The sequence below is a fragment of the Canis lupus genome, chromosome 19 (assembly GCF_048164855.1).
Source record: "Canis lupus baileyi chromosome 19, mCanLup2.hap1, whole genome shotgun sequence".
Classification (NCBI taxonomy): domain Eukaryota; kingdom Metazoa; phylum Chordata; class Mammalia; order Carnivora; family Canidae; genus Canis; species Canis lupus.
In genome coordinates, this window is record NC_132856.1 from 14,481,282 (window position 1) to 14,503,849 (window position 22,568).

At 41.5% G+C, this 22,568-nt stretch overlaps 1 protein-coding gene across 11 annotated transcripts in view; it reads right to left on the minus strand.

The window, feature by feature from the left end:
• Positions 1-22,568, minus strand: part of ITPR1 (inositol 1,4,5-trisphosphate receptor type 1) — a 319,204-nt gene that overhangs the window by 145,083 nt on the left and 151,553 nt on the right. For 10 of the 11 annotated variants that reach the window (XM_072785304.1, XM_072785308.1, XM_072785303.1 and 7 more), the window contains 14 exons: positions 21,301-21,459; positions 18,833-19,005; positions 17,346-17,465; positions 16,141-16,335; positions 13,480-13,731; positions 12,357-12,498; positions 11,473-11,626; positions 10,053-10,240; positions 6,773-6,911; positions 6,057-6,111; positions 3,359-3,524; positions 3,092-3,262; positions 2,533-2,598; positions 1,347-1,484 (listed from right to left, as the gene is read on the minus strand). In XM_072785304.1, coding sequence (XP_072641405.1) covers positions 1,347-1,484; positions 2,533-2,598; positions 3,092-3,262; positions 3,359-3,524; positions 6,057-6,111; positions 6,773-6,911; positions 10,053-10,240; positions 11,473-11,626; positions 12,357-12,498; positions 13,480-13,731; positions 16,141-16,335; positions 17,346-17,465; positions 18,833-19,005; positions 21,301-21,459 — 2,118 coding nt within the window. The remainder of the gene's footprint in view (positions 1-1,346; positions 1,485-2,532; positions 2,599-3,091; positions 3,263-3,358; positions 3,525-6,056; positions 6,112-6,772; positions 6,912-10,052; positions 10,241-11,472; positions 11,627-12,356; positions 12,499-13,479; positions 13,732-16,140; positions 16,336-17,345; positions 17,466-18,832; positions 19,006-21,300; positions 21,460-22,568) is intronic. The other variant, XM_072785307.1, reaches the window with a different exon arrangement.

Sequence of the window (22,568 nt, forward strand, 5' to 3'; positions counted from 1 at the left end):
ACACACACACACACACACACACTGTTCTACCACCAATTCCAACCAAATCAGGTTACCTATTCGTTATTCTACTACTCTATGGATGGATATCTTTCAGGAAACTGATGATATTATGAGGCAAAAATAAGGCCAGCAAACTACATCTTCACATTCTTTACACATAGCAAGGTAAATCAACTTGCTGGTTCTAGTCTAAATGTCAATCAAACTTGGATGACATGCACACTTGTAATTAATTTGAAGTTAGTTAAGGTCCTGACCTACTAGAGGAATTAAACATATACTTTGTGCCACTGAAAGGCTTGGCTAGCCTGAATCACATGGTCCCCATGCCCATGGTGGTGGCCTTCACCAAGAACTTCCTTGAGCACAGGGCAGCAGGTATAGCAAATAAGACCTCGACTGCACTATAACTGAGCAGAGCGGGCTCTGCTATGTGTTGCTGGGCCAAGTAAGCAAAGTATTGTACCTCTGGCCACAGTCTTCTCAAGTGGAGCTACTCCAATTATGACCTATCTCATGTGCTGTCTTAAGGATTAAATGAACTGGTAAATGAAAATGACTCCATGCCGTGCCTGGTACCCCGAAGGCACTAGCAGTGAGCCACCTTCAGGCAACTCTTCACTGGCAAGTTTCTCTGGCAGTCTCTGGTAAACTCAAGAGACAGAAGTCCATGTCCTGGGACTCTAAAGTTCCCCAAGCCTCAGTCTTCTGATCTGTCAAATGGGAACACCATGACAACTGCACTGGATTTTGAAAGTGAATAGACACTTTTGAAAATGCCCTGTCAGGCTGCACAGTGCAAAGCACTATTGCTCTACTTCCCTAAACCCTATCATGTCCAGGCCAAATGCTAAAAATGACAAATGAAAAAACGGGACAGAGAGTGTAACTTCTAACAGGAGAAAAGGACTTAGAGCAAAGTATCACCTGATATATCCAAATACTTGACCAGATGTCAGCACACTGCTGACTGACTGATTTTGGGGTAAGCCCCAAAATCCCACATGCATTTAGTAACCTGTAGTGCTTAAACTGCCTGGATGGCATCTGCAGAGGACACTGTGGAGCACAAGCCCACGTGCAGGTAGAGCTGTCCAACCTTTGCACCCAGTGTGGTGTGGGAAGGAGGGGAGAATTAATGGACTCTTATTTAGAATCTTAAAACAGGAGGCAGGTTATGGGCAATGGAATTTTATAATGTTTCATACAGGTGGGCCAGATATGCCTTATATTCACATCAGCTTCATGTCTTCGCCAATGATATCCTAATAAGAAGAATTTAGGAAAACCCAGGGATCTGCCCCACTCTGGGGAGCAGCAGCCACAGGAGGGGACTCACTCACCTTCTCGTAGGGAATCTGTAGCAGCTCCAGCACCACGGCGTGTGCACCCATGTTCCGGAGCAGGCGCTGCTGCTGCTTCCTGCTCTTCCTCACAGAGGCACTCTCCTGAACACAGAGTTTGCTGAGTCGAATCAGAATCTGTCAGAAAGAAAGATCCACAGTGTGTACCTCTGACCAATATCTCAGTTCTGAGCTCCGATGTACAGCACAGTGACAACAGTCAATAAAGTTATACTGTATATGTGAAATTTGCTGAGTAAACCGTAAGAGTTCTTGCCCACCTCAAAAGCGTTTGTTGTATGAGATGATGGATATATTAATTAACTTGACTGTGGGAATCATTCCACAGGGTATATCTATCAAATTATTGTGTGACATGCTTTAGTGAGATTTCAATTTTTTTTTTGTCAATTATACCTCAGTAAAGCCAGACAATATTTTTTTTTGAAAAAAATGAAAGATATCAATTTTAGAAAACTAGGAAGCATGACTGAGAAAAAACTGTAGGCACTGGTCATGGGCAGGGAGGCAGAAGTGATCACAGCACACTAAACCTAAAATGAGGGAGATTCCTTCAATATGTAGTATCCCTATAAATCCATCAAACCAAATCTCAACATGGCTAAGAACATGCTCTTCCAGAGTGTGAAGTGGATTATGGCTTCAACCAAAAGTGGGGTAGTTTCAGAAAGATCTTCTAAAATGGTGAGACTCAGCATCATTGCCAGGGACTTGGGAAGAGTTTGCTCTGGGTTAAAAAAAAAAAAACAAAAACAAAACAAAACACAAAGCTCCCAACCTCCCAACTTTGAACCACATTATGCAAAGATTTCTAAAGAACTAGAGCCCTAATTGGGGGACACTATATGCTGTCCACTGAGATAAAGCCTTGACAATGATATCAATGAATCCTTTGGTCCATTATAAACCTATATAAATATAGGTGATGGCTGAACCTATAAAAAGTGAGAAAATTGAGGACTACAGATAAAAGTGGCATAGGATGATTTGAACCAAGATCTGAACCAAAAACCCATGTATGTAACCTCTGCAAGCTTCTTTCTCCCTGTTTAACTTTACATGAAGAAAAAAGCTGAAGTGTTTGCACCTTCAGCTTGACTATCAAAAACTGTAGCTCCTTGGAGAATTAATAAAGGAGGGAAAAAAAAGGCAGGAGGCTACTTACCTCTTTCACCACCCTGTAGTTGTAGCTACTGGTGCTCTCATGCTTTTGTGACTTGTTATGCCCCTCCTAAGGACCAAAATAAATGTAAGTGTGGTTTGTTCGGCCCTTGGGCAATAGGTCTGTTTGTTCGGAATGGCATCAGCATTTAGGAAACAATGAGAGTTTGACAGTTTTTCTACAGCCATGCTGGGTTTCAGCCTGAGTCACTTGCTCATCATCTCCTTTCTGACATATCACTGAGGTGAGAGAGGATGATGGGCCAGCCTATTGAGAATAGGTTCTTCCCCAGGGGGGTTGCAAGGGAAATGTGGTGCTAATCTACTCAACAACGAAGTCTATTCCCCCACGGTCCAAGGTGACACGGAAGTAGCAGCTAAATTTCCATTTTGCAGCTTATTTCCTAGGAGAATGGCTGTTACTACAGCCACTTAACAAGCAGATCTCTTGAGAATGAAGCTCATCCTACAATCTGCACTTCTACTGAAAACCAGAGGAGGAAATTCCCTTGTTTGAGGAGCTCATCCAACTGCTCTGGCAGCATGAGCGGCGTTCCACTCACCTCTGTTTTCTTATGTTCATTCTCCCCAGAGGCACCATCCATGGCCTCATCAGGGCCCTGCCCTTTGTAAACCCAGAGCTCCGACTTTTCCACAATGGATCTCAGCTGATCCAAGTCTTGTTTGATCTGTTTGTAATTGTCGACATCTTGGCTGGTAACAAGCAGCTGAACCTGAACAGACAGGATGTATCAGTGGTGCACAACAGCCTCTTGGACAGTCAACAACAAAAACGAACACACACATACAGGAATGGCAGCCCCAGCTACCTGTTTGAAGGCCTGCAGGACCTCCTGCCTCTGACTGAAGTGCCGAAAGAGCAGCTGCAGGGCCCCTGACACCAGGGGTGGGTAGTCATGCATCGTCAAGTGCAGCAAGACTCGGAGGAAGGTTCTGCCTCCATGGTCATCCAAGTCCAGGGGGGTATTCTCCTCACTACAGGAGTGCGTGGAAGGGGAGAGGCCAGATGAGCCACACGCACCCTTCTGTCACACAGACTCACCCACCAGTCAGAGTTCTAACCCCACAGTCAACCTCAGCAGGCTTGAGTTTTAATGAGCTTCTGTAATAACACACTACTGTTTTAACTTCAACTATCTTAAGAGGTGAGGGGACAATGAAGATCTCACCACTGTCCAATTGTAAATCAAAGTCCCCACCTTCCCACAGTGACAGGAACTGGCTTTTTTATCCAGATTCCCAGCTCCTCGATTTGAGTGTTCTTCTGCTAGGTCTCATCTATGGTGGGAAAACTGCACACAGTTGTGTTTCTCCTAAATTAGTAGTTGATTTTTTATTTAAGATGCTGTAAGCCAGTGCCTACCAAAGTACCTGTGGCAAAGGACCAGTTGCTTTTATTTCCACTTTCACAGCTACCTGACGTCTCAGTCTATACCAGGTCCACTGGTCATGCACTTAGATATGGCAGTATCAGGTTACTGTAAAAATGCCCAAATGATTCCTCTCATTTTATTTTTAAAGATTTTACTTATTTATTCATGAGAGACAGAGAGAGGCAAAGACACAGGCAGGGGGAGAAGCAGGCTCTCTAAAGGGAGCCCAATGAGGAACTCAATCCTGGGACTCCAGGATCTTGTCTGAGCTGAAGGCAGATGCTTGACCACTGAGCCACCCAGGTGTCCCTCCTCTCATGTTCTGTACTTATGTCCCAAACTGGCAGCAAGCAGTCTGCAGACCCCGCTTTGAGGAATGTCGCCACGAATCACGACAACTCAGTGTCCTTCAACTGAGATTAATTAGCAAACTGTCAGAGGTTATCTCAGTGTCTATGATAACTATGTGTTATTTATACAATTAAAAAATTAGTGACCAAGGCCTGGATCAAATGGCAGACCACCACATAACTGAGCATTGCCACTCAATGATTGTGTCTGTGGCTATATTGTACTTACAATCCAACGAATGCCAAATGTTGAGACCTTAATGCTAGCAGGTTAGCAAGAAAAGCACAGAGAGGACTTCGCAGGAAAATATTCTATTCATGCTACATGGTCCAAAAAGGTGTGAAGACAATTTCACTGATGTTCAATATTAGAAAATGATGGGAGAGTTGAGATACCACAGAGCACACGGGAATATAATCACGCTGAACTCAATGTACTCTGTTTCAGAAAAACATCTTTCATCATAGCAAATAATATTGCTATTTCGAATTTCTTTGGTTTTACATTAAGCACTGGGGTAGACTGCCAACATTGGTGTCCTCCAGTAAAACAGATCATCCTGGTATATACCTCCTTATGTAGGCCCCTCCCACAGTGACAGTGGGCCTTCAGCTATGTGATCTGCTTTGACCAATAGGATATTAGTAACATGATAAAAGCAGGTTTGATTAGTGTTGTATACTGTTGGCCTATCCTGTTGGGACCTTTGCACTTAGAGCTAGTCACCATGCTACAAAGAAGCCAAGACATTCCTGTAGAGAGAGAGGAAGGGAAGGAGAGAGAGTTCCCAGTCTTACATATATTTCTACCAAGGAGCCAAAAATGTGAGTAAAAGAACCTTGGATGTGCCAGTTCTAATCACCAGCCCCCAAAAAGACTGAACAGTGGCCAGTAGATGAGCCATCCAGCTTAGGCCCAGTCAACCCATTTAATTGTGAGAGGTAATAAAAGGATTATTTTAAAAAATCCACTAAATATCTGGAGTAGTTGTTACACAGCAATAGAAAACTGAACCAAGAATATGTATATGAAAGAAGTATGTGGGGGTGCCTGGGTGGCTCAGTTGGTTAAACACCTGTCTTTGGCTCAGCTCATGATCCCAGGGTCCTGGGATGGAGCCCTGTATAGGGCTTCCTGCGCAGCAGGGAGTTTGCTTCTCTCTCTCCCTCTGCCCCTCCCCCTGCCTGTGCTCTCTTACTCTTTCTCTCTCTCAAATAAATAAATTAAATCTTAAAAAAAAAAAAAAAAGATCTATGTGCATAGGGTATTTATACCAGCTTGTGGCTATTCGAGTCTTAAAGGTATTTTAGTCTCATAATAATGTTTTAAGTCAACCTTGAGTAATCTGATCTTTTAAAAAGGGGGATCATGCAGTCATCTAATGTTAGAGACAAGGTATGTTTTTGTTGTTGCTGTTGCATGGTCTCTAAAGAGCTCAGAGACAAAAATGGCGTCCACCAGCAGCAGAAACACATGATCTTGCTAACCTCACTTTGTTTTCAATTCCCTCTTTCTTTCAACTCTATTTTGCACCATTAAAAAAAAATCTTTTAATACATGCACTTGGGGAAACCTACTTCCATTCTTTCTATCCCAGGCAGGAAACATAGATATTCACACACAGACACAGCCAATTAATATCATTCTGACCTGAGCCGATAAATAAACTAAACCCAAAGGCTGTTTCCTAGAAAAATGAGGGAAAAGCCTTTTAGAGCTACACAAAAGGAGGCTTCCCAATCTTAGAACCACCTACAAAACTGAACACTGAAAATATACTTTCCTTCCTCCAAAGATGCCTTCTGCTTGCTCTTCAATGTGTTCAAAGTCAAGAGTACCTGGAAAGTTATAGAACATAGTTTCAGATGTAGAAAGGCCTAAAAACATAGGCTGTTGGTGAACTTTTCTAAAAATAGCCTTGTCCCTGCCTATAGGTTAAACCTCAAGTCTTTCAGAATCTTGTATTGTAAAGCTGTGAAGCCAGGTCAACCCACATCACACTGTCCAGTGGCTCTGGTATGCACTGTTCCACATTTCTGCTGGTTTTCTACCCACTCATGATCCACTTAGTAGAGCAGATGACCTCATGCCAAGGAAGCTCAGGCCTTGAGAGGTGAAATTGTGTCTACCACCACCTTTCCCTTTCCCCTTCATCACTATTTCCTGGGCAGGGAAAAACTTCCATCATGAGTAAAAGTTGCTAGTGGACAATAAATTTTTTTTGGCATTTCATGTAATCACAACACTACAACTCTCAGCTGTCTTATGACTAAGAGACTCCAAGATGGAAGGAAACAAGATCTAACCCAGAAGAGATCAGAACTCTTTCAATTATTCCTCTACCCATAAAAGGTAACTCCTAGGATTTCATTCTCCATTGCAATATACTTCAAAATATTAGTATTTTATCCTTTCTGTAGAATGTACTATTGGAATCCTCAGTTTTTATTAGACTCACACCCCATTCTATGGCTGAAATCCCATTGTGGAATCACTAACCTGGTACATTACTTGGCCCCTCTTGGCTGCTGTTTCCAGAGGATGTTTCCGAAGTCTGGGAATTGCTTTCATCAAACTCTCTCTTAAATATACACAGGAGGCAGGAGATCCTATAATCCAATCTCACATTCAAAATAAACTAAAGATTCAAGTGGAAATGGAAACAGATTGGTTACATTAGCATACCACCTGTAACACTCTGCCAAGCCACTGCACTCTGGCTGGGCCTGGTATCTGCTGCATCAATTACCTTAAAGCACTAAGCCAAATATTTGGCTTAGATTTCAACAATTACTTTAACAACAGACTTCTATGGAGTATATCAAGTCTGTCCATAGCACCTTAGCTTCTAGTACAAACTTTAGCACCCTGACAATTAATTTAATAATTGGAACAATAAATCACTCACTCCCTACTCCATCCTCTATAAAACATGACTTCAGCAACTATTAAACGCCAACTCTGGGCCCTGAGAAGGGTGAAGTTAGCTGCCTTAATTTAAAAGAATCCACAGAGAAATACATGCATGCTTTTACTACTAGAAATTAGCATGGTCCATATTTTTCATTTCTGATGGTTTCCTTTGATTTATAAAACAACTCTTGGGTTCCTTCTTCATTTACTTCTTACATTCCTTTGCCCTCTACTCTGAAGCAAGTTACATTTTCCAGTTGTTGCAAGAGCCAAAAAAAAAAAAAAAAAAAAAATCAAAACAAAAAAAGCAACTGCTTGGCATTATTTGAGGACCTTACGGACATTCTCCCTTCCATTCTCTTCTCGTCTCTGCCTTGCCCTCTTGGTGACCTGACTCAATCCCAGGGCAGTCACCTCTCCCAGACTGAGATACTACTACCTTGGCTTGCCTTCTGAGCTCTTGGTCATTGTTTCCTACTGATTACTGGACATCTCATCTGGTGTCTTGCCAGAGTCTCAAACTCAGTATTGTACAAAACAATGTCAGTCCTGCCCAAGTTCTCTCAACCTCAGTCAACCTCAGAACATCTACTCCTCTCTGATACAAACATCTAATCACAGACTAAGTCCTGTTGGTTCCACTTCTACTGGATCTCTCCTATGATTTCCCCCTGCTCACATCCTCCTTAGCTCCTGCCTTGCCATCACCAGATCTACCTCCCAAAGGTGTTTATTTTTATGTCAGTCCCCTTTATGAAAATTCTCAAAGGCTCACTATAGAACTAGGTCCTAACACTTTAGGCACCCAGAACTCTCTAGAATCTGGCCTGGTCCTCCTTTCCAACCTCATTTTTGACAACTTCCGTTCCACACACTCTGTCTCTGCCCAAGGGGAGTTACTACTGGTCCATGAGATGTCATGCCCTGGTTCAACCTGCTCCAAGTTCAAGGGGACTTGAGAATGTCCCCTTGGTTCTATACTACAAACCTCGTTAAGGTGTAAAAGCACAGATAAAATCTATCTCCTCTGTAAAAACCTTCTCTGGTGCTTACTAAATGGGATCAAATGATACACCCCCCATGTCCTAGGAGAATACTTTTCTCATAGTTTTACTTCCTTTTTTTTCCCTATTAGACTATAAATCTCTTGTGGGTATAATCTCTGTTCTAATCATCTGTGCATTTTTCTGAGTGCCCAGCAAAGTGCTTTACGTATGGTAAGGGGGAAGTATTTGTTGAAACAATGACTCCACCAACCAGTTGTTCTAAGATGATGACACTGAGAGGACTTCAAGGGTGTTATCAAGTTTTATACTGCATCACTTCTGATACATGTTCATGATACTAACATACTTGGGACGCATAAGGCATAGCCTGAGAAGTCCTTCTCAACTTTTGGTTAGGCAAAAATTCAATGAGGCTTCTTCTAAAGTCAATCTTTACAGCACTAAATATTTGAGGACTCTCATTGATGCTTTCAAACTATTGGTAAAAAGTGACTTCAGACTCAAAAAACAAATTCTTAAGTCTATAATAATTTGTAATCACCTACTACATGGTCTGGGGTTGGCAAGAGGCAACATGAGACAAAAGAGAAAAAAAAAAGTGGTAACAGCATTATTTTCATTAAGGAGCAAATGATTTTGCTGATGAATAAAAATGACCTACGAGCAGAAAGAGGAAAACACAGACTGTCAGGAGATCAGGAGGGTTCTCATACCTGAGACCAATCCCTGTCCTCAGTAGATTGGCTCCCATACCTCCTTTTGCCCATGCAAGGCCTTTACTCCTACAATTATCCTCTCTCCTATGTCAACAACTTGTCCCTCTCTCTAGCTGACCATTCCATTCATTCCATTCAGCATACAAACTTGCTATAATCTCTCAACTTAAAAAACATTCTAACAAAAACTTCCTGTTACCAACAATCACCCTCAGGCACTTCCCCATTTTTCTGTTCATTTTATAGCAAATCCACTCAAAAGAGTTATTTGTACTTACTCCCCCACTCGGATTCAACCTCTCCCATTCCCTCTTAAATCCAACCTGCTCCAAAACCTGCCAAGTGTACTCCCACCTCAAGATCTTCTCATTGCTATTACTTCTGCCTCCGAGACTTTTCCTAGATATCCACATGCTAGCTTCCTCACTTCATTTGGGTCTCTGATCACATTGCCTTACTAGAGAGGCCTTGTCTGATAACCCCAACAAAAACAGTATCCCTGGCTTCCTTCCTCCTGGCGGCCTCCAACCATCCTGATCCTCCTTTAGATTTTAGCATCCTTAACACTTACCACTCTCTGACACAGAATATTTGTTGTTTAATATGCCTAAGAGTCCTACCAAAATGCAGGTTCTTTAGAAGCAGGAATTTAATCTATGTTGTTCAGTCTGATCTCCAGTGCTTAAAAGTACTTGGCACAGAATCAGGTTCAATAAATATTTGTTGAATGAATGAATGAAAAAGGGAAGGGAGGGAGGGAGGCAGGTGTTGCCAAGTTCATGGAACCTTAAACTAGTTATGAACAATAAGCAAGGAACCCAGCTTTATGTAGAAGCATAACCAAGTGAATTTTAAGCAAAAGGAGCAGCTTGGGTGAAGCCATAGAGGTCAATGATTATGGAAAGCTAAGGCAACTACAGGAAGTTTTGTCATGACTGGAGGAACAAGGCACATTGGGGAGGAGCATGAGATGACAGGAGAGGGATAAAGACAGCTAGTTCATAAATGGCACTGAACAATGAGCTAAGAATTTACCTCCATACTCTCCCCCAGAAAGTCTAGGGCTTTATAAGAGCAGGGAGGGGCAGATCCAAATGGTAACCCTGTGAAGCACACTTCCCACCACGCCTGGCTGATGGTTACCTGGAGTATTTCGATGATCTTCAACTTGGTGTCCATGACCATGATGTCCTCCTTCTCTGGCTCTGCCTGTTTCACATTGCCTTCAGGGGCAGCAGCCATGGGAGTCATGGGTAAAAAGCCTCCTCCCCGGAGCACGACCTGGGTCATCAGCTCTCCAACCCCATGGATGGACCGCATTACATTACTGCCTAGGAAGGGTCAGGACAGACCTCAGTCATGACAACATTCTAGAAGAGTGGTCTGAGGCACCTGGCATGGGGAAGAGACTCAAGACATATTATTTAACATGTCCCTGTTCTGACACATTCTCAAGACCCTAGGAATCAGAAAAGGTTAATACCCATCAAAACTCTGGGGACTCAGGAGTAACAGAAAACACATGGGTTTTGAAATTCCCCAAGGGGCATTTTTGTGTATTAATTCACCTGCCAAATTTTACTGGTCACTTAGCATATGTTTGTTGCTATACATAATATTAGGGGTATAGCAGTAAACGAGGCACAAATTAAGTGCTGCTATGAATACTAATCTTGAGCACACTGGATTACCTCTGAGGCTCAGTTTCTTTATCTCTAAAATGAGAATAAAGGAGCTCAGTCAGAGGATGAGATGGTGAAAAATATGTGAAATGACTGATCACAGGACCTGACAGATGGTGGGAGATAAGGAGATGTACTTTTTCTCTTCTAGCTGTAGAGACAATCTCACTAATTATCCAGACACGAGTACCTAGTATGGGCCTACCCTCACCCTAAAACAGAGGAAAAAACAAGGAAAGGCAGATTTTCCTATTCACAGATTGGAAATACAAACCTGGGTTTTATTTCATCATATGCTAAATCATCATTGATTGATCACAACATATCAAAAATGAGGACAGGACATATGTTCTTAAGAGATGAGCATGAAACTGGTTAGATAACTTTCAAATGGTTTGGCAAAATAGACACCCAGACTCATACATAGATCTAAAGGAATTTGAGCAAAATGTGAATAATCAAGGACTCAAAGATCTACAGGTGTCTGCTGTGCTACTCTTTCGGCTTTACTTTTTGTTCGAAAATGCCCATAATTGGGGTGCTCAGTCAGTTAAGTGTCTGCCTTGAGCTCAGGTCGTGATCCCAGGGTCCTGGGATCAAGCCTCAAGTTGGGCTCCCTGCTCAGTGGAGAGTTGGCGTCTTCTCTGTCCCTCCCCCCTCTCCCCAACTTGTGTTTGCTCTCTCTCAAATAAAATCATTTTAAAAAAGGAAGAATAAGAAAATATCCAAAATGAAAAGTCCAGAAGAAAAGGACAAGGGAAGGACAGGAACTCACAGGGAAACACATGATACAAGTAGTAAGGGGAAAGTCTGGGAGGGCATGTCCCTGGGGTGTGGGTGCCAGCAAATCCTACTCCTCCACTTTGCCACAACATTCTTACCTTTATTCTCTTCTCCTTTTGCCATTTTGCTAATGGGGAAGATTGTTGTCACGTGCACACAGTCCAGTATGGCCAGGAGGATTTTCGTTAATCGTAGAAGGTCAGAGAAGTTGTAGAAACCAAAGTAAATTAGATTCCTAGCCAAATTTACAACCTATTATATTAAAACAAAGAGAGAGACAGAGAGGGAGAGAGAAATGGTGTTAAAGTGTACCCTTCAGTTTTATGTGGACTAGTTGATAAATGACTGATTCTGTCCCTCTTTATAGTAAGAGAAGGCATATACCTTGCTTGCCATTTCTGATCAAATTTCTTTTTATAAGGAGAAAAATAAGAAACAAAAAACTGCACAGCTACTGACTTCTTTTAATAACTAGTTAATAAACAACTGGCCTAATCATGTGTCTGTGGAGCTTCCCAAAGAGAATACAGGGCAAGCCATGTTATAGCCAGAGGGCATAGATAACAATATTGCAATCCTCAGAAATAGAACTCCTCACAAGGAAAGGGGGGACTCAAAGAGAAACATTTTAACTCAAATGTAGTAAGAATTTATATACCTCAAAGGATCTGTGACAGATCTCATAGTCTGTTTCTTTCCTGTTGTTTTTAATATAAAATACAGAGTATACGTACCAGTCTATCATGTTACATGATAGGATTCACCCTGGGTACTTACTCTAAGAGCTTAACTACCATTAAGCCAAGTAACTGCTATCAATTCTATTTTATTCTTGAACAAAATTGAGCTGAATTCCTTTTTATTACAAAACCAGAGTATCATGATAGAAATTACCACATGCTAAAATATTTTCTATTTACCCAACAGAAAAATGACCGATGAAAAGCAGATAAAACATACAGATCATTTCATTATGAGTTACCTCAAATGTAAGCTTATTTTTCTCCTTATCAGAGAAAGGAAACCTCTGACAAACCACATCTCTTAAATACTCCTCCACAAATTCCATGGTTTGGGCAAACCTCTCCTTAATTTCATCTTTGGAAGCTCCGCTACTATCATAGCTAAAAGAAAAGGAGAGAGAAAAGGAAAAAAAAATTCAAGAACTTTATAGTTAGGCCTTTCTCAGCTGCTCGGCCACAAAGCCGAGAACCCCCCCTCACCAACACTCCTATCTCACCCTCTGTCCTTACTTTATTCTTTCCCCCTTAGCAGCTATCATCAAGATATGTAATCATTTGAGGTGCCTGAGGGGCTCAGTCTCTTAAGAGTCTGCCCTCAGCTCAGTTCATGATCTCAGGGTCCTGGGATGGAGCTGGAGCCCCGTGTCAGGCTCCCTGCTCAGCGGGTATCTGTTTCTTCCTCTCCCTCTGCCCCTCCCCACCCACACCCTCACTTGTGCTTTGTCTCTTGCTTTCTCTCTCTCTCTCTCAAATAAATAAAATCCTTAAAAAAAAAAGAAAAAAAAAAGCTATGTAATCAATTGTCTTGTTTGTATCTCTTTCCCTTCAAGTGTAGAGATAGTGTTCTGGTTGGTTCATTGACATATTACTTAAGGCGGACACAAAGTAGAGACAAATATTTGTTGACTTTAAAAAAGAGACAATGGAACCCTGGGTGGCACAGCGGTTTAGCGCCTGCCTTTGGCCCAGGGTGCGATCCTGGAGACCCGGGATCAAATCCCACGTCGGGCTCCCGGTGCATGGAGCCTGCTTCTTCCTCTGCCTATGTCTCTGCCTCTCTCTCTCTCTGATGACTATCATAAATAAGTAAAAATTTTTTAAAAATGTTAAAAAAAATAAAAAATTAAAAAAAATTAAAAAGAGACAAGACATAAATTTAATCATGCCATCTTTCACATTCTTCAAAAAAAGCAGTATTTGCCATCTACTTTTTAATTTTAAGCTTGATGGGGAAAAAAAAGACTTCTTCTTTCTGTTATGATTTAGCTAGACTTTACCATAAGTTGTCTGTCTACCCTGACCCAAACATGATGAGGTTTTAAAGCAACATGAGGTCTCGGTGCAGGGAGAAGCCAGACTCACTCATCGATGGCAATCTCCGAGGGAATCTCAGACCAGAGGCGGGCGTATTTCACAGGAGTGACTTGTTCTTGAGGATCTCGGTCCACGTGCATATGAAGCATGAGACGGCAGAAGGATGCCCTCAGGTCATAAGGCAGGTTTTCATCAGACATACAGCGGAGAATGAGATCTACATCCAGCTGGCCTGATATTTCATTGATGGCCAGGTACTGGCGGTCTAGGCACATCCTAGCAAAAAGGTTCAACTGATACCTGGAGAGAAGGAAGGTTACAAAAAGAAATCAGAAGTCATTGAAGATGAATGGGAACACACATTAGACAGTTCAGATATCCCCAACTTTCACAGGAGTGACATTGAACACCTGAACATCGACATGCTTAGATGGCTTCTGTGACCAAGCAGATAAAGGAACACTTCAAGCTATACCACCAGTCATACATATCTACCTTGCTGAGGTGGAGTAATTATGTGACTATTTGATTCCACTTTGCCCTTGTTTATTTTATGAAATAAATGGGGGAAAATGTTACGTGTAAAATGCTTATCTATTTCTTCAGCTGTTTTTTTAATACAGTATATAAAGACCATGTAGGAAATGTTCAAGATATCTCCCATGTTGAGTCTAACTAGAAATTTTATAATACTCTTAGGGTCTTATCTCATAAGCCTCCTTTTTGACTTTTACATGAAAAACACGATGTACAAAGTAGGGGAATCTTCAAAATACCTTATGCTTTCTTCCTCATCCAACTACATGTGGTTTTTGTCACCTCCTGTACTGGACTAGGGAAGCACTCTTTCTCATTCACCCTCATAGGAAGATGTATCAAACGTTAAAAGAGTAAACAACTTCTAATGTGAAATAAGAAAGCTACTGGCTTCCAAAGTGGCAAATACTGGCTTCTGAAGCTAAAATTCTGCTTATTATCAATAACCATGAGTTGAAAGTAGTCTCAATCTCACTAGATACCAGTGAATGCAAATAAAAAAAATATGATTCTATTTCATGCTTATAATATTAACAAAGATTAAAAAGCATCACAATATTCAGTCAGCAAAGACCAGGAGAAACAAAGTTCTCATTTACAACTGGTGGGAGTGTGCACCAAAATATCCAATCTAGAATTGCTTGGTAAAGCTGAAAATATGCATGCTCGCCAATTCAACACTTTACTACTAATATGAAATGGAAACTCTTACTCATATGCAATGCTTTTGAATAAGAATGCTCCCGGACATGAAAAACAAAATTGTGGCATACGATGTAATATCAAGGAGCAATGAAAACATAGCATAATAAAATGGAACCCTGCTCAGCTTTTGTACTTCAAAATTAGAGAAGTACATCTACCGTCATTAACACGAACACATCTCAGAAGCAATACAAAATAAATAAGGCAGGTTTCAGAATGGAACTTAGAATAAAGTACCAATTACATAAATTTCCAGGAGCTGGCAAAATAGTCTGTATTTTTTATGAATGCATACAAATGGAGTAAAATACATCGAGAATGTGGAAGGTTACTTACACACTGTATGCATGAACGGGAGTGAGGGGCAGGGAACACAGGAGGGAATAAAGAGCACTAGAATGGCCAAGTTTTACTCATTAAAAAAATGCCATAAGCACTTCGCCATCTTCCCTTCTCTTTTCTTTGAAAAATTTCTATTGGCTCTCTTCCCCCTTCTTGACCTCTCCGTTGCCTTCCCTGAGGTGGTAGGGCCAGCAGGACTTAAAGCTGGAACCAGGGAGACCCTGGCGCTGACAGAGGTAACCAGCAGTGAGCAAACAGGTACACTCCCTAGGGAACAGACAGTGAGCAAACAGGTACAGCCCCCAGGGAAAGGCCAGCCAGGTTTCTCTGTCATGGGAGGGAGCTGCATATGTGGAAATGTGAAGGCTACAATAACCCAATGGTGTTGGAATGAAATTGCAAGTATTGATGTGGACTCAAAGTTTCATTACAAATTTGCACAGATGGATACAGAAATAGAGAAGATATATGGGTGCCTATATACAAATATACAGATAAATGTGAATATGCACACTTGTTTCCTAGCTCTGTCTGCCAAAGTTCTAAGGAGGTTGGCACTACTATCTCTATGCAGATAAAGGACCTGGGACATAAAGAGGTATATAACTTGGCCAAATAAAAAACCTAGGGGCACCTGGGTGACTCAGTGGTTGAGTGTCTGCCTTCAGTCCAGGTCGTGATCCTGGGGTCCTGGGATCGAGTCCCGCATCAGACTCCCTACAGGGAGCCTGCTTCTCCCTCTGCCTATGTCTCTACCTCTCCCTGGAATAAATAAATAAAATCTTTAAAAAGAAAAAAAGTCAAAAATCTAGTATGTAGGAAGGTCAGAATTTGAACCCAAGCAGTCTGACCATACAGTCTGACTCCTAAATACTACAATATGCATGTATGTGCTGTGCTGCTACAGGCAAACAATAAACTGTTCTGCCCACCAGGCCAGGGCCTGAAATCAATTCCCTCTGCAAGTGTCAATGAGACCTCATACTCCAAACTCTTAAAATGCACATCATTTGCTAGACAGGTAACAACTTATGACTCCCTGGAACAATCAACAAGTAACCAATAAAATCCTCATTGATTCTTTTCACGGCACCCCAAACTGAGCCCGAAGGGACTTCTCGTGACCTGTAGTAGCTGAGAACGTCCCGGTCTTCCTTTTGGCCTTCTTTAGCGTCTTGTGCCAGTTCCCTCACACTCTTGCTGCGGATCTCCTTGTTGCTGTCTCTCCAGAAGAGCCACACCTCCTCTTCATCTTCTCCTGCTTCTAGAGCATTCTCTCCAGTAGAAACACCCTCAAATTCAAAACGAGAAAGAACCAACCTGGAAAATAAGAGAAAGAGGGAAAACTCACTCCATTGAAATACTTGCTGATCCTGGATCAACTGTAGCAATACACTGAAATTTAGCTTCACTTTCAGCAGAAAGACAGAGATGATCATTTTTTGTTCCTTAGTGGCAGGATCACAAAAAGCCAAACATTAACTTCTTCCTATACTTTATGCCAGTGGTTCTCAAGCAGGGTGATTCTATCTGCCTTGCACCCTCTCCAGGAGACCTGTGGCAATGTCGGCAGACATTTAGACATTTTTGTTTGTCACAACTGAACAGGAGGAGTACTACAGGCATCTACTGGGTAGAAACCAAGGATGCTGCTAAACACACAGGACAGTCCCCAAAGACAATTATTCAGGCCCAATGTCATATGCTGAAGTTGCATTAGCCTTAAGCACAAAATCAAGTCATGCATAAGAAACAAACAAACCAAATCACTAGCTTAGTGCCTAATTGAGTTTGAGGTTTTGTTTTGATTTGTTTTCTAAACACTGGCCTTTATTACTGGCATTGTACTTACCAGGAAAACAGTTCCCTTGCTAAAAATGAATCACTACTATTACCAAAGTTTCTCTGTACCACTAAACACTTTTGAACAGTGATAATTTAAAAAACTCTTCCCTGCAGTATCTTAATATCATCAATGAATTACCTCCTTTACATTTTAAAACTAATAATCTTACGTTAAGAGCATTAAGCTCTTAAAATTAAACCAAGTGTGTACAAAATGCTCTCTGGTGAATACACTTAGTTTTAAACCAGTGTGCAAAAGTAAGTATAGAGGAGGCCACTCCAGAAGCAAACTTAATTCCCTTATCCAAGACCTTTGCATTAGACAGATCTCATGCCAGCCTGTCTGACTTCAGACCAAGTCTTCACCCAAAAGGGTAAAGTTCTCTTAGTCAGGAGTGCAGACATCCACTGAACCGTACAAGCTCTATCTAAATCTTTTTCTCATCTGTATCTTAAATCCCAAGACTACTCCCTTCCCCACTCACTTGGTCTCAATTAGGATGTCGGCATTGGTTGGATTCAGCACGGCTTTACATATTAGTTCTTGGGTCACTGGGATCGATTTGTTCATGGACACACAGAGGTCAGAGAGATAATCTAAGAATCTGTCGAGAAAGAGAAAGCAAACAAAACATTTTCTGTAGCCAGAGAGGAGGTTTGGCTCTTGGAGCCTGACTCTGCTAAGTGGACAGTCCATACCTTGGACAAAAGAAATCAGAGACATTTCAGGTTTGGCTGCCAGCATCTACAGCACCACCAGGAACCCAGTCACCATAAGAAAAGAAAGAAAGAGGCAGAAGAGGAAAGCGGCCATGACTGGGGCAGATGGAGAAGTGATGAGGCAAAAATGAAAAGAAGGAAGACATCCACATAAGGAAGCAGTGGATGGAGGGGGACCAGAGAAGTTAGGAAAGGCTCTGAGGCCTGAGTTGGAATCCCTGTGCTGATTCTCCTTTAGTTATGTTCTGATATGCAGTGTGACTTGGAGAAATTTCTTGACCTTGCTGTATTACACTTTTCTCATCCACAGAAGAGGATAATGTATAACCTCAGAGAACTGTCCTGAAGATTAAATAAGCTAATTCATGTCAAGTGCTGGTTTAGTTCACTCCCTGGTACATGAGAATGCTCCACAAGGCATCATTTAACTTCATGGGTGGGAGGAGTCATTTTGTAACAACACTATCAGCTCTCCAGTGTGATTGTTCACGATATCTATATTATAAGCTATTTCCTACTTCTAAAATGTTGTGGATCTTTTTTTTTATATATAAAAAATATTTATTTATTTGAGAAAGAGAGAGAAAGCACGAGCAGGGGAAAGGGCAGAGGGAGAGGGAGAAGCAGACTCCCTGTTGAGCAGGGAGCCCAATGTGGGGCTCGATCCCAGGACCCCAGGATCATGACCTGAGGTGAAGGCAGGTACTAAACCGACTGAGTCACCCAGTTGCCCCAATGTTGTGGATCTGAATCAGGAGAAGAAAAGAGGGAAGAGAGGAAGAAGGTGGGGAGATCTATGAGAATGAGAAATGATAGAATCCTAACATAAAATAAAAACACTCAAGTAACAACTAAGTTTGCAAAAAAAACTCTTATGATATTTGGGGGAAGTGTTCTGATAATCGGGGGGTACTACATGGTCACTGAGTGGCCAGTGCTATCTGCCATTGACTGAGCATCTACGAAGTACCAGGTACTTCACATGCATTTATTCTCATTCAATTTTCATAACCATCCATTTAGCATAGAAGGAAATTAAAGCTCAAGGGGAAAGTGAAGGTCACCCAGCTGGTAAATGTTAGAGCTAGGATTCCACCACAGGTCTGTTCTTTCCGCTACTCATCCAAGAGCCTCTCAAGACTGGCCTAAATGACATCTGCCTCTGGCAGCCCTCAAAAAGGAAACCCAGCCCAAAGCACCATGACTGGTTTGGTCAGACACATTCTGCCAATCAGGCCCACCTCCGCCTCACCTGGGCTCCCTGTTCTTTCGCACCAGACTGACAAATGTGTCGATCTCAGCAGCGGTGATATGTTTTTCCAGGAGTTTTCTGTTATTGTGAAGCAGGGCAGTGATGGTGTCTTCGGCCAACACATCGTAGCCAATCTGTTTTTGCATGAAGCCAAACTGCTTGGCTATGTACTCCTTTTAAGGAAGAAAAGAAAGGTTGACAGAGAGACCAAAAAATATTAAGTTCAACCCAAAACTGAGGAAAACAGCAACAGTCCCTGATGAGAATGATTGTTTGTAAGGGAAATCCTAGTGGAGCATCTTTCCACAACTTTCTAATCTAGGATAGCAGCTGCAAACTCCCCCACATCCTTCATTTTACTAAACCTGCCACACAAATGTAATTAAGCAAATTATCCTGTATGTACAGATGGGCATTTTAGTAAGTGCACAGTATAAATATTAATGTGGTGACTTATTTTCCTAAAAGGTCAAAAGCTGTTTTTCAGCTCTGATTTTATTACTAATTCAAGAGGATTTAACTGTGCCTTGCTCCTCTATGCTGCTGAATAAATATACTTAAGCCTACCTAGCTATTTAGAACAATATTACCCCATTCTGTATTCTTTAACTGGGGTGAAAATACATTTTTATAGCCAATGGGTAGCAGAAGCAAGTTAGGAATACCTAAGCCAGTCAACCAGATTCATAGAACCTATGACAACATCTCTGGCTTCTCTCTTTGGGGATCAGACATGATGTTCCATAACAATATATGAGGAACTCAGGGAAGCCTCTTGAAGATATTGCTTCTTTCTATTCAAAAATATTTCCCTTCCCAAGACAATTTGTTTACTGAAAGTTCCAAAAGCCCTTGAAACTTGGCTTAATTTTTTAAAATTAATTCCAAAAACCTAAAAACTACTCAGAGTGTCCACAGTGGACACTGGCCACTTTTCAGTCCATGCTCAATAAGGATGCACATTTAGGAATTCACCAGCCCTCAAAGATACACTTATGCCAAGTGGCATAGAATCCATAAATAATAAGCAGAGATAGTCAATGTAGCAGCAGTAAGAGGGAATGGTTTGGTCTTTTCATGTAGAAGCAAAATGTGCTGGCACACACTACAGGCTCCAATGCATCCTTATCTGAAGATAGCAGAGAAAGAGAATAAAATCTCTTTGGCACTATTTGAGTATGGTATTGACACACCGCAGGTGAATTTAAAGCAATCAGAGCACCCAAAGACCACCTGTCCAGATTAATGAACGCAACATCATAGGTATAGGATACTTTTAATTTCAACAATACCAAAGGCAAAGTCAAAAGCTTAGCAATATTTGCTAACAACATTATATCTAATACTTTAGAGCATTGCTTAAGTTTAATACTATCTTCATGACAAAATATAAAAAACCTTAATTACAGAGAAAAGCTTAAAGGCCAGATGTTGCGGCAGTCAAAAGTTTACAAACAAAAGCTTTTTGTAACACAACGCAGAGACTGGGAATCAAGGTTTTCATAAGCATCATCTATGCACCTACAGTACTTTACGTAACATAGTGCAGGGCCTCTCAACCTCAGCACTACGGACTATCGGGCTGGATAACTATTTGCAGATGGGGATGTCCTGTGCATTCCTGGATATTTAGTAGCATCAGTGGCTTCTATCCACTAGGTGCCAGGAGCACCTCCAAGTTGTGACACTCAAAAGGGTCCCCTGAAATTGTCGAATACTTCCTGGGGGACAATATTAGTTCCAGCTGAGAACTACTAAATGTGGTAACACAGTTCACAGGCTTCCTTAAAATACCAAAATAATGGGAAACCCCAGAGAGGTTAGAACATTTATTTCATGGGGAGAGGATAATATATATAGTGCCATGACATAGACAAGGACTTAGAATGTCATAAAATATGAGCCAAAATCAAAATAAAGTTACCAGCAGACATGTAGACTATGGAAGGGAGCAGGAAGAAAAGATTCCACTCTTCCTTTAATATAAACCCATGTAATCATTTTCCATAAGGCAATAAAAATGTAATACCAATGCCAAAAGAAAACTCTCATTGAAAGGTGGCTGCAGGGGATCCCTGGGTGGCGCAGCGGTTTGGCGCCTGCCTTTGGCCCAGGGCGCGACCCTGGAGACCCGGGATCGAATCCCACGTCGGGCTCCCGGTGCATGGAGCCTGCTTCTCCCTCTGCCTGTGTCTCTGCCTCTCTCTCTCTCTGTGACTATCATAAATAAATAAAAATTAAAAAAAAAAAAAGAAAGGTGGCTGCAGAAGGGAACTTCTCTGGCATCTTTCTTAAGGACTCTATCTTCTGAGGCTTGCAAAAATTTATTTCCTTTCTAAGCGTGAACTTAATAAACTAATCTCTAGTCATTAAGTAACTATAGATGTGAGACTTAAAACTCATGAGGCGAGTACATGAACTTCAGGGATGAAGCTGCCCATTACTTCCCATCCATCCCGAATACCAACCTGGTTTTTTCTGTAGTCTTGCTGGGAGTGTCTCAGGACCCTGTAGCAGAGCCGGCAGATATGTCTGAATGGGGCATGCCGCTGATCCCCAAGCTCCTCCAGCCGCAGCATGGGGCCATCGCCACAGTCTGTGAATGGGGCTTGTAACAACTTGAAGATCTGATTGTGAGAAGGAAGAATGAATGCTGCCATCATTTACAGAGTTAATGGCTAACCCTTGGTCTTAAACTAATACAACCTCACAGGTGGTGGGACTGCACAGGCAAATCTTTCTAGATCAACATCAATAATCTGAAAATTACACACAATCCATCAACTGAGACTGGCTACTCACTGAATTCAGGCCACCTGGACCTCATTGGTCCTCAAACACTTGCAAGTGTGGTGTGTAGGGCAGTGGTTAAAAGTATAGACTTTGGAATTAGCAAATTTTAAGTTGAACTCACTCCTGCATTATTCCCTAGTGGTATAAAGCACAGTCAAGGTAGCTTTTGGTTTTCTCATCAGTAAAATGGAAAGAATATCACTGAGTTACAAGGGGGTCTTAAGGATAAAGTAGATAATAATTGTCAGTTGCATAAATATAGTGCTCAGTGAAGGTTTCTGCCATGGAATCTGATCATTCTGGCCCCTCAAGGAATTACCACTGTGGAAATGAGCATTGGCATTAAGCCAGAGGTCTAATCTGGGAGTCATCCCATGGAACAGCTGGACATAATTTATTCTTGGACTGGAAATCCTTGCTGAAACATGATGGAGTTTTAATAAATTTTGTCTATCATCAACTGACAGGAGAAAGGATTCTCAAATCCCAAGTTCCCATGGAGAACTACAGGACTAGTAATGAATAGGTTTCTCTTTGGATTTTAGTGGCCAGGAATTTCTAAGCCAAGTATGTAGCCAATATATAGCTGTAGAGAACTATATGGTATGCATTTCTGTGCACTTCATCTACTCTTGTCACTTACCTCCCTATAATTTATCTTTACACCATTTTATTTAAATTTATACCAGGTAATACTATCTATATTTGTCCAGTAAGCCATTTATTCATTCTTTATGGTAAGATTTTGTGATGGTTTATAGAGGTCACTATTTATCAAATACTCCAAATCTTCCCAGACATATGAAATAACCTTAAGGACACAGAGAACTTGTTAATGTTTTTGACGAAAATGAAGTCGTCAAGTGAACACTTCTTGGAGTTCCCAACAGGTAAATTCTCACATGTTGATAGTCAACTAGTATGTTTTCAACTGAACTGAGCT